This window comes from Salvelinus fontinalis, chromosome 6, assembly GCF_029448725.1.
Source record: "Salvelinus fontinalis isolate EN_2023a chromosome 6, ASM2944872v1, whole genome shotgun sequence".
NCBI classification, from domain to species: Eukaryota; Metazoa; Chordata; class Actinopteri; order Salmoniformes; family Salmonidae; genus Salvelinus; species Salvelinus fontinalis.
Window position 1 is genome coordinate 35,009,583 of NC_074670.1, and position 21,261 is coordinate 35,030,843.

Sequence of the window (21,261 nt, forward strand, 5' to 3'; positions counted from 1 at the left end):
GGCTGGCTGTCTGTACATTTTAAAAACAAGAAAATGGTGGTGTCTTGTTTTATATTAGGGAATTTGAAATTATTTATACTTTTGATACTTAAGTATATTTTAGCAGTACATTTTACTTTTGATACTTATTTAGAACCAAATACTTTTCGACTTTTAATCCAGTAGTATTTTACTGGGTGACTTTTACTTGAGTAACTTTTAAGGTGTCTACTTTTACTCAAGTATGACAATTAGGTACTTTGTCCACCACTTGTGTGTGTACACGCTGTCTGGCAGAAAGGGTGATATGACGTCATTTTGCAGTCAGGGCGGGGAAAGGTAGTGACTGTTAAGAGAGCGTGCCCCCAGCTTTGTCACTACATGTAGACAAAAAAAAAAAAAATGATGTTGCGCCGAAATGAGTAATATCATGCGTTGTCCCGGACACCCTCATAGAGAATTCAATAAACAGAGAGAACAACGCAATTTGTCAGGGAGATAGAATTGGAGCTGAGAGAGAAGAGGACGCAGTGTGGGCGGGTTAAGAAACACGGAGAGGGAGGGGACGTCAGCGTTATATTCCCATCGTTTTTGCCCCTTCATGCGACGTCTGCCGAAAACAAGGACATAGGTATTGAGATACTATCCGTTCGTATCAGTCTTAAATCAAACTGAAGCGTGCACATTTAAGCATATTCAATAGATCTGTGTGTGCAATTCCGTTACCTGCGCTTTAGATTTTTTTTTTCGTCGGAGGATAGCTGAGCTGCGGAGGCGCGGATGCTACGAGGGTAGCGTTGGGTACTAAAACACCTCACACTCACCACGGTAATGTAAAATTGACAGCGGCTTTCTTCTGTTTTTGATTGTAACCAGCATCTATGTCTAATACAATATTTTTAAGAGTCCAAATATAGATCCGCTGGCGTATAGTGCCAATTGATGCACCTATCCATCAATATGGGGTATACAATCGATTAGTTATTGTCGCATGTCTCCATCACCTCTGTGTAGCCTTGAACAACATGTGCTAACTATTAATTTTGAGCAGAATATATATTGTACGGCCCTCTGCACAGTCTCGTTAAAGTTTTTCGTTTTGATTAAATATATAGGGATAGGCTTAGATAGGCTTCGATTTTACGCATGGCAGTGAATGGTAGACTGTGTGGTATCGTGATACCAATAACGGCTCAATACCCCATGGAATAATTTTGAACACTGTGTCAATTAACTGGCACGGACACCAAACCCTTAACACACCCACACAGGCAAGTGAGTAGGTGTGTGCATAGTCAGCATATTGGCCTGTATAGGCTATAACATCACTGTATAATTGACCATCTCAAAATGAATGCAGCAGAACTAGACACTATGAGGCTATTTATTACAGTTCACTTAACTCTACCATGACCTGGAACCATGTGCTGTCGTTTTACTGGGCTTTTGTTATTATGCGTTATTCATCTGTATTCTGTATGAGGTGAAAGTATAGAGACGGAAGATTCCGTTGTATGTAGGCTTAATGTATTAGGATTTTTACCTGTGTGTGTTTGCCTGTCCTGTCTAGTCTATGTTCTCTACACCTCAGTCTATCTTCCAGTGCTGATCGGTTGAATGTGTCAAGCTCATTCTGAGGCAGGCCGAGTGTCTGCAGGTTTTCACTCCTCCCTTGCACTTAGTTGATTCATTAAGGTCACTGATTAGTTAGGATCTCACCTGGTTGTGTAGGTCTTAATTGGACACAAATTAAAAGGAGAAACCAAAAACCAGCCCACTCGGCCCTCCGTGGAATGAGTTTGACACCCCTGGTTTAATGCATGTACTGTATTCCTCTTCCATCCTCCCTTCTACCCTTCCTCCCTCAGATGGACAGAATGAGTTCTCTCTCATTCCTCCTCCTTTGCTTGACTTCGGTTGCCAATGGCAACAAAGGTCAGTTTCCTTTCCTTTTGACTGTTAATTGTACTGCTAAAATACGTTTTTTTTTTTTCTTCTATTGCCATGGGAGCACACATACCTGTAGTCACGCTCATGGCCAGGGCCCTTTTGTCGCTCTCCCCTGAACTCTAGAGGGAATTCAATCATATACCCACTCACTGTGCTCAGTCATAATATATTAAATGATATATCTGTAATGTATGATTGCATACACATCACCATTATAGAGTGTTGTCCTTCATGTAGCCTGTATGTATGTATTTTGATCAATGTGGTGATGTTGGTGTATGTGATAATGTGTGTAATTGATAGCTTGACTTTCAAAGGAGGATCAATCTTCTTCTCTCAGATCACCGTGGATAGCCATGACTCTTGATTTACCAACGTTGTTCCAATGATTATCATGCTGGAGACTTGAAGTGAAACTGGAGTGGGGCGAGGAACGTCAGAGGGCGAGGGAGGGAGGGAGGGAGGGAGTGACGTTGGAAGACACAAGTGGAGAGAAGGGGAGCAAAAGGAGTCGGTAGAAGGGATACAGAGACGCCGCGTGTAGGACAGAGAAACCGACATAGTTAGGAAGGGTGGGTGGGGAGAGGAAGAGAGAGATGGTATGTTAAATCAAGTGACCGGATTGAAATAGAGGTAGAAGCGTGTGAGAGCAGGGCAGAGAATGAGGGGATGTTGTGTGGAGAGAGAAAGTGACAGAGAGAGGAAGAGTGCCAGAGATGGAGAGAGAGGGATGGAAAGAGATGTCTCTCAATCTGTAATCCTGGGTGTAATCCATGGCCCTGATGTTCAGATTTAATGCTGTATTGCAGAGAGAGAGAACTAGGGAAAGAGGGGATGGGAAAGAGAGACAGGCAGGGAGAGAGGGTTAGAGATAAATTACGAAAGGAGGGACAGAGCAGAAGCTTGAGGACAAGCAGTGTTCGTATCAGATTAACCATTGAGGATGGTGAATAATAGCCTGAGCATCACTCACTAGCCTGGTCACATGACCAAAGGGGTATGCTACAAAGCAAGATGAAGGTGTTAGCCAGCTAACTTGAAATGGGCATGGTCTAATTGACTCAACAACCAAACATACGTCCCACTGGGATAAAAACTGGATGAATCAATGTTGTTTCCATGTCATTTCAACAACAAAAAAATCAATGTGGCAAAACTGATTGGATTAGGAAAAAAAAAAGTAATCAACGTAAGGGAATTTCCCATTTTTTTAAAATCCAACTTTTAACCTAAATCCAATGATATGGTGAAATGTTTGGTTTATTTCACGTTGAATTCACGTTAGTTGACAACTTAACCAAATGTACATCAAAACTAGACGTTGAGCTGATGTCTGTGCCCAGTGGGATATCTACAGTGCATTCAGAAAGTAATCAGACCCCTTGACTTTTTCCACATTTTGATACGTTACGTCCTTATTTAAAAATGTATTTCATATTTTTTTCTCATCAATCTACTCACGATACCTCAATTATCAAAGCGAAAACTAATTAACTAGCTAATTTATTAGAAATAAATACAGAAATACCTTATTTACATAAGTATTCAGACCCTTTGCTATGAGACTCGGAATTGAGCTCAGGTGCATCCTGTTTCCATTGATGATCCTTGAGATGTTTCTACAACTTGATTGGAGTCCACCTGTGGTTAATTCAATTGATTAGACATGATTTGGAAAGACACACACCTGTCTATAAGGTCACACAGTTGACTCTGCATGTCAGAGCAAAAACCAAGCCATGAGGTCGAAGGAATTGTCTGTAGAGCTCAGAGACAGGATTGTGTCGAGCATTGAAGGTCCCCAAGAACACAGTGGCCTCCATCATTCTTAAATCGAAGAAGATTGGAACCACCAATACTCTTCCTAGAGCTACTCTTCCCAAACTGCGCAATCGGGGGAGAAGGGCCTTGGTCAGGGAGGTGACAAAGAACCCGGTGGTCACTCTAACAGAGCTCCAGAGTTGCTCTGTGGAGATTGGAGAACCTTCCAGAACGACAACCGTCTCTGCAGCGCTCCATCAATCAGGCCTTTATGGTAGAGTGGCCAGACGGAAGACACTCCTCTGTAGAACTCTTATCTCACGTTGATTCAGACCAGACTGGCATTTTAATTGTTATAATTTGCCAGAGTGTTTTGATGTTGAAACGGCAGAGCGGTTGCTACACAACATGTCCTGTGGCTCTGTCATCGGCTGTCTGAGTCTAACGTCATCATTTCAGGGTCTAGTGAGGGAGACATGTCTAAAATAAAAGCCCTCTATTTGAGTGTAAAATCGTCACCGTTCCAGCTTGTTAGCTCAGCCTTTGATTGATATGGGTGAACATTCTGGAGAGAAATTAATAATTAATTGGCAATTAGAGGGTGGATTCAGAGCAAACTTTCACTGTTTAATTTGGACGTCCATGTTTGCCAGTGAGTGCCAGTGAGTGAAGTGTGCCTGCGGGCAGGCTGCTTGGGCTGTTCTGATTGATATGTGCAATATACCTCTCCCTGTGTGATAAGGTGAAATCGGCCTAGGTGTAATTATGTTGCCAACTGACGCAAGGTGTGGAGTGACACTTGACGGGTGTGTTAGGGGGTCGGGTTTGAGTGTGTGCATTTCTGTGTGTGTCTTTATTTGTCTGTATGTATCTGCAGACACACACACACACATCCTCTCATGTAATGGGGTGTTACAAATAGCCATGTTTTTCCCTCCCCTTCTGATTGCTCCATTTTTAACCCAAGCCTCCTTTTGTCTCCTGTCTTGCCGTTCAGCCAATAAGCACAAGCCATGGATCGAGACGGAGTACCAGGGTATCGTCATGGAGAACGACAACACCGTTCTCCTCAACCCACCACTGTTCGCCCTGGATAAAGACGCTCCACTGCACTATGCAGGTTAGAATGATCGGGGGCCCTTGGCAGTCCAATAACAAATCAGGGATCCCCCATATAATATTAAGCATTCAAAGTATGGTAGCAATGTATTTTACGGTACAAATATTACCGTGTGTTTACTAATTAACACTGAGTATAAACATATTGCCATTTGGAACATATTTGCTATTGATTACAATGGCCACGGTTAGTTCACTATCTCACTGGGCTATTGAAAACCGAGTCCCACAATACCCCTACAGTGAGTAAGCATTTTGTAGAGGGGAAATTGTTAGACTTTTTTTTTGTTATGCCGCCCTAAAATTAGAATGAACAGAGTAAAATTGTAATTTCATAATAATAACCAATGAAGCACCATCATTTGTGCCAGAAAGTTCACATTGTTACCACACAATTCAGTAAATTCCAGGTAAATAAAGCGCTACCGAAAGGATTTTGCTGGGCACTCCCATAAGCATTACAAATATTAACATGGAAAATAATCATGTCTGTCCAGTCCTCTATTTTTAGAGGCGCCCCAATAGTCTGTGTAAATCTATTCCTGGGTACTACACTGGTCCTCCACAGCCAAGTGAAATTCAATTATTTGTATTCATTGGGAACATTATATGCCCTGTGCTCACAGAAATCATTAGGGCACACATTTCCCAACTGGGACAATGAAATTATTGATTGGATCATTTAACATCACATGGGGTTCATTGAAATAGATCACTGAATTTCATTTGTTATTTTTTTTAGCCATTGAAGACTCTATTTGAGGAAATCCGTCAATGTAAATCATCAAAATGTAAGCCTACTGGGTCCTTGAGATGCACAGAGAGTCACTAGAAGTTAAATTGGTACTAAAATGAGTTGGGCCCTCCCTTTCTCTCTCCTTCCCCTCTCTCTCTCTCTCCTCCAGGTGAGATCTGTGGCTTCCGGGTGCACAGTGGGCCCACGGGATCCAGTTCGGTACAGTTTGAGGCGGTGGTTCTGGACCGCTCGACAGGGGAGGGCCTGATCCGCTCTAAAGAGCCCCTGGACTGTGAGAGCCAGCGGGAGCACAGCTTCACCATCCAGGCCTATGACTGTGGAGAGGGCCCCGATGGAGCCAACAGCAAGAAGTCCCACAAGTGAGATACACTACATTACCCTGAAGGACAAATAGGTTTAATGGATAGGGTTGTTGTCAGAGGTTATGCTGGTTGTTGTAGTTTGGAGAATGATTAACCCTTGGGTATTTGTCAGTGCTATGCTTGATCAATACATGACTATATCACAATGCAGTTATGACCTCATCTTTATCATGCTCTTTACTTTTCTCTTATTTCTATCTCTCTCTCTCTTTCAGGGCCACGGTGCATGTACGTGTGAATGACGTAAACGAGTTCTCCCCAGTGTTCGTGGAGCGTCGCTATGAGGCCTCCGTCCCCGAAGGCCGTCTGTTCGACCGCATCGTGCGCGTTGAGGCCCTCGACGCAGACTGCTCCCCGCAGTACAGCCAGATCTGCTTCTACGACATCATCACCCCCAACGTTCCCTTTGTCATCGATAACGATGGTGAGAACTACAGCTACGACAATTGAGCTGGGCTTTACATTAGTTTCCCACAAATAAATGAGGGTCTGCCTAGTCTTTACCAGAGCCATTTAGAAAATGTTTATCTAAATATATGGCTCTGGTCTTTACAATTTCTTTATTTGATTCATATACTATAAAAGTGAATATAATGTGTGAGTTGACATCTTGTCCCCAATGAAAACAACAGTTAGCATGGTGATGACTACCAATCTGTAAAAATACGAGTTAATTTCCCTGTTCTATTTTGGTTGTCTCCAGCTGGTCTTGTTGCTATGTACATTGCTAGAGAGTGACCTAAGCCATTTCCAAGTATCTTGCTCACCCACATTGCAATTTTTATGCTATAGCATTCCTTTTGTACTGCAATTAATAGATTTGCAGCATGTTTTTGCTGTAAGAAACGCAGGTTGACTCCCGCCTTCACAGGTAGATAGTCCTAGCTTTCAGAAGAACAGACATGTGCGTAGGTAGTAGTTGTGTAAGCAAAGCTACCGCATCAACATTGCTAGGGTAGGTTTCTTTGAACAGAGCCCAGAGGACAATCGGCTCAGGGGGTTAGGCCTTAGTCTAGTGTTTCTGTTGATCTTGTAGGCATGCTTCCTCTGAGGAGAAGGCTTTGATTTCAGTCTGCAAGACTCCCATTGACGGGCTACTGGTGGGAGATCGATAGCGGGCATTTTGTAATATGACAACGGCATAGGGGGAGGCAGATTTTCTCAGGAGTTAGGTTTTAACCGTGACTTTGCACAATTGGCAGTGACTGGGGAGGAGGTTGCAGGGGATGAGAAGTTCCTTTAATATATGGGTCAGGCTTCTGGGCCCAGATGAAGCACAGAGACTTTTTGTTTCAGCCCTGGCGGTTTAAATGCCCTAGTATTGTCACTGTCTCTCTCACTCTCTCCCCCCTTCTCTCTCGCTCTCTTTTTCTCTTTCATCCCTCCCTTTTTGCACAGTCTTTCTTTCTCCCCTGTCTCTCATTGTCTGGCGCCTGTCGTGCAGGTTCCGTCAACCATATCTTTGTGACATTCTCTCTTCGTCTCTACATATACTGTAAGAAGAAGCTGTCTTTATTCATTCATATCGTTCTCTCTTCTCTCTCCCTCCCCTGTCGTTGCCTTTTCCATTTGAATATACGCCACTGAACAATTTTGGTGTGTCTGAGAGTCTGTGTATAAGAGTGCGTACTTTTCATGCTGTGCTTTTGGGTGAGTGAGTGAATGACTGTTTGTATTGTACTGTACATAACTCTCTCTCCTTCCCTCTCCTCCCATCTCCTAGGTAACATTAAGAACACAGAGCCATTGGATTCGAAGCGCCAGCGTGTCCACACCTTCTGGGTGACCGCGTTTGACTGTGGCAAGAACCGCGCTCAGGCCGACGCCCAGGTCGTCGTCACGGTCAAACCGTCCTGCAAACCCGGCTGGATCGGTAATCAATAACACTAAACGCTTCACCCCCTCATTATTCATGACTTCCTCATCTGCCTCCTCAGTGGTAGTGTGGAATGGACCTATTCCCTATATAGTGCACTACTTTTGGGCAGAGCCGTTTGGCCCGTGGTCAAAAGTAATGCACTACAGTATATAGAAAATAGGGTGTAATTTGGGACGTAGGCTGTATCTTTGTGGGAACTACATTAGTGTCTGAAATGATACTGTAGCATATAGAATGGACGTTGTTGGGTTGTGTTTTGCAGACTTCAATTGAGAAAATGGTGATAACGAAAGATATCTTAATTGGTGTGAATGGTCGAGGGACACAACTTACCTTTGCCTTTAGAGCATAATTATCATAACATGAATGACTTAACACAGCATTTTTGTACAGTGCTTTTGGAAAGAATTCAGACGCCGTAACTTTTTCCCCATTTTGTAATGTTACACCCTTATTCTAAAATGGATTAAATCGATTTTTCCCCTCATCAATCTACACACAATACCCCATAATGACATAGCAAAAACAGGTTACATTTTTTTTTAATAAACTGAAATATCACATTTACGTTTAAGTGTTCAGACCCGAGGCCTCCCGGGTGGCGCAGTGGTCTAGGGCACTGCATCGCAGTGCTAACTGCGCCACCAGAGTCTCTGGGTTCGCGCCCAGGCTCTGTCGCAGCCGGCCGCGACCGGGAGGTCCGTTATTGGAGTAGGGAGGGTTTGGCCGGTAGGGATATCCTTGTCTCATCGCGCTCCAGCGACTCCTGTGGCGGGCCGGGCGCAGTGCGCGCCAGCCAAGGGGGCCAGGTACACGGTGTTTCCTCCGACACATTGGTGCGGCTGGCTTCCGGGTTGGAGGCGCGCTGTGTTAAGAAGCAGTACGGCTGGTTGGGTTGTGCTTCGGAGGACGCATGGCTTTCGACCTTCGTCTCTCCCGAGCCCGTACGGGAGTTGTAGCGATGAGACAAGGTAGTAATTACTAGCGATTGGATACCACGAAAATTGGGGAGAAAATGGGATAAAAAAAAAAGTGTTCAGACCCTTTACTCAGTACTTTATTGAAGCACCTTTGGAAGCGATTACAGCCTGGAGTCTTCTTAGCAGTGGCGATTTTAGCATGTAAATCTTGGTGTGGCAAACTCCCCCAAAATTGTTTAAATGAAGGGGGCGGGGCATACACTACCATTCAAAAGTTTGAAATGTTTTTTGAAAGTAAAGGAAATTTTCTGTCCATTTTTAAAATAACATCAAATTGATCAGAAATACAGTGTAGACATTGTTAATGTTGTAAATGACTATTGTAGCTGGATCGGATGATTTTTTTAATGGAATATCTACATAGGCGTACAGAGGCCCATTATCAGCAACCATCACTCCTGTGTTCAAATGGCACGTTGTGTTAGCGAATCCAAGTTTATCATTTTAAAAAGCTAATTGATCATTAGAAAACCCTTCTGCAATTATGTTAGCACAGCTGAAAACTGTTCTGATTTAAAGAAGCAATAAAACTGGCCTTTAGACTAGTTGAGTATCTGGAGCATCAGCATTTGCAGGTTCGATTACAGGCTCCAAATTGCCAGAAACAAAGATCTTTCTTCTGAAACTTGTCAGTCTATTCTTGTTCTGAGAAATGAAGGCTATTCCATGCAAGAAATTGCCAAGGAACTGAAGATCTCGTACAACACTGTGTACTACTCCCTTCACAGAACAGCGCAAACTGTCTCTAACCAGAATAGAAAGAGGAGTGGGAGGCCCTGGTGCACAACTGAGCAAGAGGACAAGTACATTTAGTGTCTAGTTTGAGAAACAGACGCCTCACAAGTCCTCAACTGGCAGCTTCATTAAATAGTACCCGCAAAACACCAGTCTCAACATCAACATTGAAGAGGTGACTCCAGGATGCTGGCCTTCTGTGCTCACTTGAACAGGAAGGTGGCGCAGCAGTCCTTCTGGTTGGCAAATTTTGTCATCAAACTTTGTCATCAAAGTCTGGCATTCTCTGGATTTATGGTGCTTTCCAGACAACTGGAAACTCTGGGGGAAAAAAGGTTGAATCATGACGTTAGTGATTTACAGGTCTGAGCTCTAGAAAGAGGCCCGAATTCCCGACTTGCAAATTCTGAGTTGGATGACCGTTCAAAATGTATTTCCCCAGTTGGAGCTCATAATTTTCAAGAGATCCCAGTTGTCTTGAACTCACTGAAGATTTCAGAGTTTTCAGATGTTTTGAATGCGGCAGAATTCATGCTGGATTGACAGCATGGCCAATGTATTCAACCTTTTCTGGCCCATGGTGTTGCATGTGAATGTTTATCATTTTAAGCTTGGAAAAGAGACCGTTAAACCCAGACTTGGACCACACACCCTTTACACTGAATAGCAGGCTAGTGATTGCTTTGCAACGCTTGCAGTTAGCCACTGATTCCTTCCAAACCACTCATTGTTGAATTTGCAATTTCCAAGTTATGTTTACTTCCAATGACAGATGAGCACCGATACATTTTATCTATAACTTCTCTGCATATGACAAGGATTGAAAAGAATTTGCCAGTAGATTGTCGACTTGATTCAGGACGATGACTGCTTGGCTAGCTTGCTAGTTAAGATTTGGAAGTATGATGTTGACATGATCAGTCCAATCAAAGCTACGGTAGATATAACGTGATTTGACATCTGTGGCCAATGACTTTGTGCCTTCTTGGATGGGCATTTCTAATATACATCTATAAGCAGCAAACAAAGGGCTTGAATGTTCAAGCTCTCCCATAGATTTTGTGGAGACGTAGTGTCCCCATGAGGGAAGGAACACTGAGCCAATCACGGCGCAACTAGAAAGCATTACCAACCCCTACGCTCTGTACTTTCCGCTGGCTGCACCTCCACCACAGAAAGCACAGAGCTAGTCTGAAACACCTGCATTTTGGCACTGCCTTACTCAAGAAAGCAAAAAAATAGACAATGTTTGTATGTGGCTTTATAAAAACATATTTTTTTACAAACTGATATGTGACACATATTAATGCCAAAATAACATGTAAAACAGGCAACAAAGCTGCCCTGAATGACGGGTCGCCACTGCTTCTTGGGAATGATGCTACAAGCTTGGCACACCTTTTATTTGGGGAGTTTCTCCCATTCTTCTCTGCAGATCCTCTCAAGCTCTGTCAGGTTGGATGGGAGGCGTTGCTGCACAACTATTTTCAGGTCTCTCCAGAGGTGTTCTATCGGGTTCAAGTCCGGACTCTGGTTGGGACCCTCAAGGACATCCAGAGACCCGAAGGCACTCCTGCGTTTTCTTAGCTGTGTGCTTTGACAAGATTAAATCAAGGATCTTTCTATACTTTGCTCCGTTCATCTTTCCCTCGATCCTGACTAGTCTCCCAGTCCCTGTCGCTGAAAAACATCCCCACAGCATGATGCTGTCACCACCATGCTTCCCCGTAGGGATGATGCCAGGTTTCCTTCAGACTGAGGATGTTGGTTTCATCAGACCAGACTATGTTGTTTATCATGGTTTTAGAGTCCTTTAGGTGATTTTTGGCAAACTCCAAGCAGGCTGTCATGTGCCTTTTACTGAGGATTGGCTTCTGTCTGGACACTCTACCAGAAATGCCTGTTTGGTGGAGTGCTGCAGAGATAGTTGTCCTTCAAGAAGGACTCTGTCAGAGTTCCAGAGTGACCATCGGGTTCTTGGTCACTTCCCTGACCAAGGCCCTTCTCCCCTGATTAATCAGTATGGCCGGGCAGCCAGCTCTAGGAAGAGTATTGGTGGTTCCAAACTTCCGTTTAAGAATGATGGAGGCCACTGTGTTCTTGGGGACCTTCAATGCTGCAGAAATGTTTTGGTACATTTCCGCAGATCTGTGCCTCGACACAATCCTGTCTCGGAGTTCTACGGACAATTCCTTCGACCTCATTGCTTGGTTTTTGCTCTGACATGCACTGTCAACTGTGGGACCTTATATAGACAGGTGTGTGCCTTTCCAGATCATGTTCAATCAATTGAATTAACCACAGGTGGACTCCAAGTTGTAGAAACGTCTCAAGGATGATCACGGGAAACAGGATGTACATGAGCTCAGTTTCAAGTCTCATAACAAATGGTCTGAATACTTACATAAAGGTATTTCTGTTTTATTTTTATATATTTTTGAATAAATAAATTATCAACTGTTTTCGCTTTGTCCTTATGGGGTATTGTGTGTAGATTGAGGGGAAAATTGTAATGTAATACATTTTTTAATAAGGCTGAAACGTAACAAAATGTGGAAAAGGTCAAGGGGTCTGAATACTTTCCGAATGCACTGTATTTTGATGGTTTATTTTCTTTCTTGGTTTTCAGGTTGGTCGAAGCGGGTGGAGTATACCCCCGGGTCAGGCAGCATTCCCCTGTTCCCCAGTTTGCACCTGGAGACCTGCGAAGAGACTGTGTGGAACATCCAGGCCACCGTAGAGCTGCAGACTGGCCATATTGGGAAGGGCTGTGACAGGGACAGCTACTCAGACCGATCAGTGCGCAGACTCTGTGGTGAGTGTGGCTTGAGTCTGGGCTATTCATGATGGATTCAATGTTTGGGATAATAATTTGTGACTATCTGAAGATTGGAATGGAGCATGCTCAAGCCACATAGGTTTTAGCTGTATTTGCCACATGAGCATAAAAATACCTTGCATTTGTGGTGTGTGCGTAAATTAAATGAAGTCATGCATTTCGGGAGAGTACAGGCCCTGATATTCATAGAGCTCACAATATCATCTTTTAATTTTTTATTTTACCTTTATTTATACAGTTTTTTCTCATTGAGATAACATCTATTTTCCCAAGAGAGACCTGGTCTAATAGCAGCAGGGGGAACAACGTTTCAGTCAAAACAGCTTACATACATTAAACAAAACTATAAACACACATACAGTGCAACAATTACATTTTACGTTAAAAACACAAAAGTCTTAACTACAAACAGCTGTCCTAAAGACAATTACGCTCTTCTATGATATATATACATCATTCAAGTGTTTAAACTCCACCAACGAAACTAGATCATTAAATGTTTAGTAGGGAATTCCAGGACCACGGAGCTAAGTAACTAAAACTATTTCTACCATGACCTGTTCTAATTTTTGGTATTGTTAGAAGCAAATGAGAATGAGAACCTTACTTGCCAAAATTTGGATGGATTATTTAAAATATGTGAAGTAGATTTCAGGTAGTGGTCTGCTTTCAATTTACGGATCATAGCCACACCCATATTTCGAAGACGTTTAAAAGCCATCCAATCATCTGCCAAACCAGTCCCTCTTGCTTTAGCCCACATAGCATTTTGTTCCCTTATGATTTTTGTAAGTTCCTTAGCAAACCAAGGGTTCTCTCTGCCCTTAATCCTGAATTTTTTAAAAGGGGCATGCCTATTGCATACATCCTGGAATGCGTTGTGGAAGTAAGAAAAGGCTAGTTCAACATCAGGGATTTATTCCATTCAATGCTACATCATGTAAAAAAACCTAGAATATAAAACCACTTCCAGTTTCTTTTTGTAATGACACGTGGAGATTTCTTAGGAATTTTACCATCTCTCACACAGGCAATAGCACAGCGATCACTTATGTCATTTGCAAAAATACCAGAAGCATTAAAACGATGAGGAGTATTGGTTACGATCAAATTTCAGAGGACCTAGTTACACTGTTGATAATCTGAGTGAGATTATAGGTATTGCATAGAATTTTGAGATGATTAGAGCTAGATGTTAACCAGTCCTGATTCAGATCACCCATCAGGACAAACTCAGAATTGACAGTCTGTGATAACAATTCGAAAATACAATCCAGAGAGCCAAGTTTACATTTAATGAGTACAAAAGTCAGCTCGTTAAGGCATTAACGTGTTTATAGTAAGTAAGTAGAGTGATGCAGCAACATTGGAGTGAGTCAAAAGGGGGTTTGAACTCCCAACCTGAAACAAGCACATTAACCACAGACAGTCCCAAAAGAGTTAATGCTGCTAAGGCATTAACAAAGTCTAGGGTTGTACAGTATGTCATTCATGATTTCACTCCTGTCTCACCAGGTGCTGTGAGAGGTCAAGTGGACTTACTCCCGCCCCCGTCCCCAGCAGCCAATTGGACCTCAGCCTTGCCCACCCTCCCTTCTTCTGATTCGTCCCTGGTGTTCTCCTTCAATGGCTCCACCCATGTTGCTGTGGTACCCGACTCCGTTGCCGCGGCCGTATCCGGAGACCATTTCACACTCCAGCTGTGGATGCGAAGGGGTGGGATCAACACCCAGCCTCCGACTAATCAGGCCAGAGGAACCCGCAGGGAGGAGGAGACTATCGTCTGCAGTACCGTCAAGAATGGTCAGTCAAATGGTCAGTCACAACTGTCAGTTAAAGTAGAAATACTTGAAAGCACTACTTAAGTAGTTTTTTGGGATATCTGTACATTACTATTTATGTTTTTGACTACTTTTACTTCACTACATTCCTAAAGAAAATAATGTATTTTTACTCCATACATTCTTTCTGACACCCAAAAGTATTCATTACATTTTTAATGCTTAGCAGGACAGGAAAATGGCCCAATTCACTCACTTATCAAGAGAACATCCCTACTGCCGCTGATCTAGCGGACTCACTAAACACATGCTTCGTTTGCAAATTATGTCTGAGTGTTGGAGTGTGCCCCTAGCTATCCATAAAAGAACAAAAACACAAAAATGGTGTATAATTTATGTAAGCAATTTGATTTATACTTTTACTTTTGATACTGAAGTATATATTTGCAATTATATTTACATTTGATACTTAAGTATATTAAAAAGCAAATACTTTAAGACTTTTACTCAAGTAGTATTTTATACCTGACTCACTTTTACTTCAGTCATTTTCTATTAAGGTATCTTTACTTTAACTCAAGTATGACAATTGGGTACTTTTTCCACCGCTATGTACCAGTCAAGTTTGCACACACCTACTCATTCCAGGGTTTTTCTTTATTTTTACTATTTTCTACATTGTAGAATAGTAGTGAAGACATCAAAACTATGAAATAACACATATGGAATCATGTAGTAGCCCCAGAAAATTGTTAAACAAATCAAAATATATTTGAGATTCTTCAAAGTAGCTACCATTTGCCTTGATGACAGCTTTGTACACTCTTGGCATTCTCTCAACCAGCTTCATGAGGAATGCTTTTCCAACAGTCTTGAAGGAGTTCCCACCAATGCTGAGCACTTGTTGGCTGCTTTTCCTTCATTCTGCGGTCCAACTCATCCCAAACCATCTCAATTGGGTCAAGGTCGGGTGATTGTGGAGGCCAGGTCATCTGACGCAGCACTCCATGACTCTCCTTGGTCAAATAGCCCTTTCACAGCCTGGAGGTGTGTTTTGGGTCATTGTCCTGTTGAAAACAAATGATAGTCCCACTAAGCCCAAACCAGATGGGATGGCATATCGCTGCAGAATGCTGTGATAGCCATGCTGGTTGAGCGTGCCTTGAATTCTAAATACATCACAGACCGTGTCACCAGCATAGCACCATCACACCTCCGCCTCCATGCTTCACGGTGGGAACCACACATGCAGAGATCATTCGTTCACCTACTCTGCGTCTCACAAAGACACGGCGGTTGGAACCAAAAATCTAAAATGTGGACTCATCAGACTAAAGGTGTTTCTTGGCCCAAGCAAGTCTCTTCTTATTGGTGTCCTTTAGTAGTGGTTTCTTTGCAGCAATTCGACCATGAAAGCCTGATTCACGCAGTCTCCTATGAGATGTGTCTGTTGCTTGAACTCTGAAGTATTTTTTGGGCTGCAGTTTCTGAGGCTGGTAACTCTAATGAACTTATCCTCTGCAGCAGAGGTAACTCTGGGTTTTCCTTTCCTGTGGCGGTCCTCATGAGAGACAGTTTAATCGTAGCGCTGGATGTTTTTTTGCGACTGAACTTGAAGAAACTTGAAAAGTACTTGAAATTTTCTGAAGTGACTGACCTTCATTTCTTAAAGTAATAATGGCCTGTCGTTTCTCTTTCCTTATTTGAGCTGTTCTTGCCATAATATGGACTAGGTCTTTTACCAAATAGGGCGATCTTCTGTATACCACCCCTACCTTGTCACAACACAACTGATTGGCTCAAATGCATTAAGAAGGAAATTAACTTTTAACAAGCCACACCTGTTAATGGAAATGCATTCCAGGTGACTACCTCATGAAGCTAGTTGAGAGAATGCAAAGCTGTCATCAAGGCAAAGGGTGGCTTCTTATAATAATCAAAGAAGTTATTTCATAGTTTTGATGTCTTTACTATTATTCTACAATGTAGAAAATAGTCAAAATAAAGAGAAACCCTGGAATGAGTAGGTGTGTCCAAACTTTTAACTGGTACTGTATATATATTTATAGATTTTTTTTTCTTCAGATTTTTCCAAGGGTGCTATAGCATCCTCACTAACCCTACTTCCCCCGGCTATGTATACTGTATCTAAATGGCTCTGCTTCAGTCTAATTCTATGAAGTCTATGGCGAGGAAATATGAAAATCCTTTTGTTGTGAGATGCACTGCTTGTGTCTCATATTCCTTCTGCAAGTTTGGTCTCAAATGCTGTTTTCTGTCTACTGACTGTCAGTCTCCTCTCTATGTTCCTCAGACGACTCCTTCTCCCACTACTCTCTCTCCGTTCACGGTTGCCGTCTTTCTCTTTTCTACTGGCCCGACGTCTCCGCTGCGCGGCCCGTGAAATTCCTCTGGAAACTGGAGCAGGTACTATGGGAATGCTGCTGGATGAGGGTGGAACAGTTGCAAGTTGGAGCGCTATGAGTGAAAGAGCCATTCAAAAAGGCCAATGCTCACTTAATGCTAGTTGCAATTGTAGTGATTTATTTTTAAGAAGACTGCATTAAGTAGGGTTACAACCCAGGGCACCTGATCGCAAGGCAGACTCGCTAGCTACAAGGGAAAGGGAAGACCTAGTCAGTTGCGCAACTGAATGGATTCAACCGAAATGTGTCTTCCGCGTTTAACCCTACACCTCTGAATCAGAGCGGTGCGTGGCGCTACCTTAATCGACACCATCGGCACCCGGGGAGCAGTTGTTGTGGGGGTTAAGTGTCTTAAGGGCAGAACAGCAGATTTTTCCACCTTGCCGGTTTGGGGATTCAAACAAGCAACCTTTTGGTTATTGTCGCAATGCTCTAACCGCTAGGCTAGGATATTTTCCTTGGGGGAGTTTGTAGATATGGACAAGAAGCAAGGGATTGGGAAAGATAGGATTTGGATGAGAGGCAGGGGCAGAGGGGATAAGGGGATGCTGGGGTTGTGCGGTTTTGGGAGGAGGTTGGAGGGGGGGGGGGGGGGGGGGGGGGCAGCTAAGTGGTTTTTGCTCGGGTTACTGGTCTCAGACCGCTTAAAATGGGTAGGATTATAGGGACCAAGCTGATACAGATAACATTTGGCAAATCCCTCTGTCTCTCTTTACTTCTTTATCTGTCTCTCTCCTGCGACAAGAACTGTTATAGTGCTCAGTCTGCTGTCATGGGTAGTGTTCAGTAGAAACAAAAGGGATAAAACATTTAGAAACATTCTGATATTATATGGGATAAGTTCATGTAGCACATCTAGTAGATTTTTCTTTGTTCTCCTGTTGTGTCTGCTGTACACAATCCAAGTGTTCAGCTGTTTCTTGACCTCTGACCTATCGTGTCTCCATGTCCTTCTTTCCTCTCTAGGTGTGTGACAGCGAGTGGCATCACCTGTCCCTCAGTGTCCAGTTCCCCTCTGTGACACTGTACGTGGATGGAGTCACCTTTGACCCCGCCCTCATCCACGACAACGGAGCCATACCCAACCCTGCCCCACGACAGCGACTGGTCATTGGCGCCTGCTGGGGTAACGATTGGTTAAACCAAAGACAGGCTGAAACTGCTTCTCCAATAGAAATCCCCAATCACACTTGTAGGCGATGTCATGGCGACGTTGGCTAGCTAAGCTCATGCGTAGAAACGCGTTATGGTGTCTAACAGTCGTCTGGCGCCGAACTGCGCCAATGAAACGCACTCCTTCGATATGAAGTTGTTTTTCACCAAAATTCGAAAGTTTCAGTTTGTCACTTTAACAAGGTTGGAGTAATAAGATGTTCAGCTACTTAAGATATTGGCTCGAATCTAGGTTGTCTTTAGATTTCCAGAAAATGAACAACTAAGGAATACTTTTTTTACTTCTCTCATTGACTTCACAAACCCTGGCCTGGTCTGTTTCGCAAGAGTTACCGGAAATGTCGCGGTGTTACACTGGGGTTACACTCTGGGTTTAGAAACTCTGTGGTTAAACCTTACACTACATAGAACGGTTCAACTTTACTGCATAGAACACCTGTCAGCAAATGAACGATGCCAAAGTGGGTCACACTTTACATTGCAGAGGTCCTGTACTAGTGTAATTACCAGTTGGATAACTAATAACCTATTTTTCTATAACAAGCTAGTTAACAAGAATGAATTAGAAATGTCACTTTTAATTACATAAAAATATAGATACCCTGGAATGATGGCTATGTAAAGTGTTGCTAATGAGTGGTAGTTGATGAGAACATGGCAAGGAAAAGATCACATTAATATACCACAATCGACAATAGAATATATTGCTTTGGCAATACATTTCTTGAATAGGTTACAAGATTACAAAAGAGCAACGCCTGCCCCAATAATAGATCTTTTGGAGTTGTCACAATTCACGTTCTTCTGCTAATGAAACAGTTCATAGAACCAAATGTTCCAATACACCAATGAAAGCAACGCACAAAACACACACACGTGTACACACACACACACACACACACCCCTTGGATTTCTTCAAATTGTATTGTGCTACAAAGTGGAATTCAAATGTTTGTAATTATCATGTCAACAGTCTACACAAAATATTGTGATGTTAAATTGGAAGAAAAATTCGAAAATATTTTAAATATATAGTTGTTGCTTAAGTATTCAGCTCCTTGAGTTCCTAATGTTCGGTATAATCAGTGTATAAACCATAGCATAATTATTAACTTGACCATGCTTAAAGAGATCTTCAATGTTTGATACCAATCACTGCCATTCTTTGAGGCTTTTGAAAGCTCCCTGGTCTTTGTAGTTGAATCTGTGTTTGAAAGTCAATACTTGGCTGAGGGACCATACAGATGTACAGTTGAAGTCGGAAGTTTACATACACTTAGGTTGGAGTCATTAAAAGTCATTTTTCAACCACTCCACAAATTTCTTGTTAACAAACTATAGTTTTGGCAAGTCGGTTAGGACATCTACTTTGTGCATGACACAAGTAAGTTTTCCCACAATTGTTTACAGACAGATTATTTCACTTATAATTCACTGTATCACAATTCCAGTGGGTCAGAAGTTTACATACACTAAGTTGACTGTGCCTTTAAACAGCTTGGAAAATTCCAGAAAATGTCGTCATAGCTTTAGAAGCTTCTGATAGGCTAATTGACATCATTTGAGTCAATTGGAGGTGTACCTGTGGATGTATTTCAAGGCCTACCTTCAAACTCAGTGCCTCTTTGCTTGACATCATGGGAAAATCAAAAGAAATCAACCAAGGCCTCAGGAAAATAATTGTAGAATTGAAAAACGGAGTTTAAATATATTTGGCTAAGGTGTATGTGAACTTCTGACTTCAACTGTATGTATGCATGTGGGACAGAGGAAGAGTTAGGGTTCGACATGATTCTTGAATGACTATTTCCCAGTCCATGTAACATATTATGTGATTTGTTAAGCCACATTGTACTCCTTAACTAATTAGGCTAAGGGGCTGAATACTTATGCAACAACTATTTAAGTTAAATAAATAAAAATATATCTAAAAAAATAAAAATACATTTCTTCCACTTTCGCATTAGGTTATTTTGTGTAGATTGTAGACGAAAAATTACAATTCATTTTAATCCCACTTTGTAGCACAATTAAATGTGACACAATCCAAGGGGTCTGAATACTTTTGCAAGGCATTGTACATACACATACACACACGTCATCTGACACAGAAAAGCATGGCATTTCCCTCCTCATTCACCTAATTATATTTGTGTGAGATGCTCTGACTGCCTCTCCATACTCTATTAATATCACTGACTTATCAATTATTTAGGCTAACAGAACAACAGGCAGGCCAGACGGTTAGCCTGCCAGTTACACCAGTGCTAATAGCTAAAATGGGACACATTGTCTGCCAATTAGCACTGGAAATACAGTCACACACACATTCATGGCTACTGCCTGTGTGGCAGTCAGCTGCTGGGAGATGAGGGTATGACACACCTTTGTCAGATTTGCACGTTTATTTTCTATCTTCCTTCTTATTCTGTTTTTTCACTCTTCTACTCTCATTCTCTTTTTCCACTCCTCTCTTGCTTTTACAATCCTTTTATTTCTCCTCTCACACCTGTCTTTCTCACTTCTTTCTGTCATCCTCTACCCCTTCTCTGTCTTTAAAGGCCCAGTGCAGTCCAAATTATTTTTTCCTGTGCTTTATTTAAGTGATAATACCCGAGAAGACTGTGTTTGGAGGATATATTGGCACGGGTGTTATATATCCTCCAAACACCGGCTTCGGGGGCATTATCACTTTTATACAACGGGTTACCAACATATTCAAATAATGCTTGACATACTTTTATTAAATATTCATACTATTTCATCCTTCCACAATATATAGTCCCGACACAAATCTAGGATTGCTAACCAAGCCAGCTGGTCGTTCATTCTATCGGTTCAGTTGCTAGAGACGCGACCCAGTCATTTGTCTTTTTGTTCTGTATCTATGGACGTTTGTTCTAAATGTTCCATTGCCATACTGGCTGGCAACGTTCTTATCCCTTGCTTGCTAGCTAGCCAACTACGGCTAACGAACAGGCACGTCAAAAAGTGCAGCCAGAATAACAGCAAAGTAGCCGCATTTGCCTTTGTTTAAGCTTTTTTCTAGTGGCATTTATTTACATACATACATAGAAATTAGCTAATGAGGCGTGATTTCACCTGGCACAGAAAATGTGCTCACTTGTCAGGACACTGTTCAGAGGAGCTAGCCAACAACACAGCTAACACAATCACTTCAAACTGAAGCTGGAAAGACTGCAAACTAGCTGCATTTCATTTTGTACTTTTTTTCAATTGACATTTCTTTGTATATATCCATAAAAATGGTGCCAGCTGATTCATGATTTCGACTGGCTGAGAAAAGCTGCCTGCCTGTATGTCTCATTCAGACTCCCGACACGTTCATTACTAGGGGACAGCTGGAGAACGAATTTGAATATTGAAACAATGTTGCAAATGTCGGAGAGACAGGTAGCAAGGTTTATACAAATCTCCGCTGTTGAAAACTAAATGTTAGATCATGTCTAGATGCTTTTTATAGTGGAGATCAAGTTTATAAATTGCTTGGCTGGGCTGA

At 42.3% G+C, this 21,261-nt stretch overlaps 1 protein-coding gene across 2 annotated transcripts in view; it reads left to right on the forward strand.

Moving 5' to 3' along the window:
- Positions 1-353: 353 nt before the first annotated feature.
- LOC129857748 (calsyntenin-3-like) overlaps positions 354-21,261 on the forward strand; it is a 32,051-nt gene continuing 11,143 nt past the window's right edge. The window contains exons 1-10 of one of the 2 annotated variants that reach the window (XM_055926271.1): positions 354-807; positions 1,848-1,914; positions 4,688-4,810; positions 5,715-5,925; positions 6,144-6,352; positions 7,652-7,801; positions 12,152-12,337; positions 13,877-14,176; positions 16,457-16,569; positions 17,535-17,694. In XM_055926271.1, the coding sequence (XP_055782246.1) occupies positions 1,848-1,914; positions 4,688-4,810; positions 5,715-5,925; positions 6,144-6,352; positions 7,652-7,801; positions 12,152-12,337; positions 13,877-14,176; positions 16,457-16,569; positions 17,535-17,694 (1,519 nt within the window). In that variant the 5' untranslated portion in view covers positions 354-807. The remainder of the gene's footprint in view (positions 808-1,847; positions 1,915-4,687; positions 4,811-5,714; positions 5,926-6,143; positions 6,353-7,651; positions 7,802-12,151; positions 12,338-13,876; positions 14,177-16,456; positions 16,570-17,534; positions 17,695-21,261) is intronic. The other variant, XM_055926272.1, reaches the window with a different exon arrangement.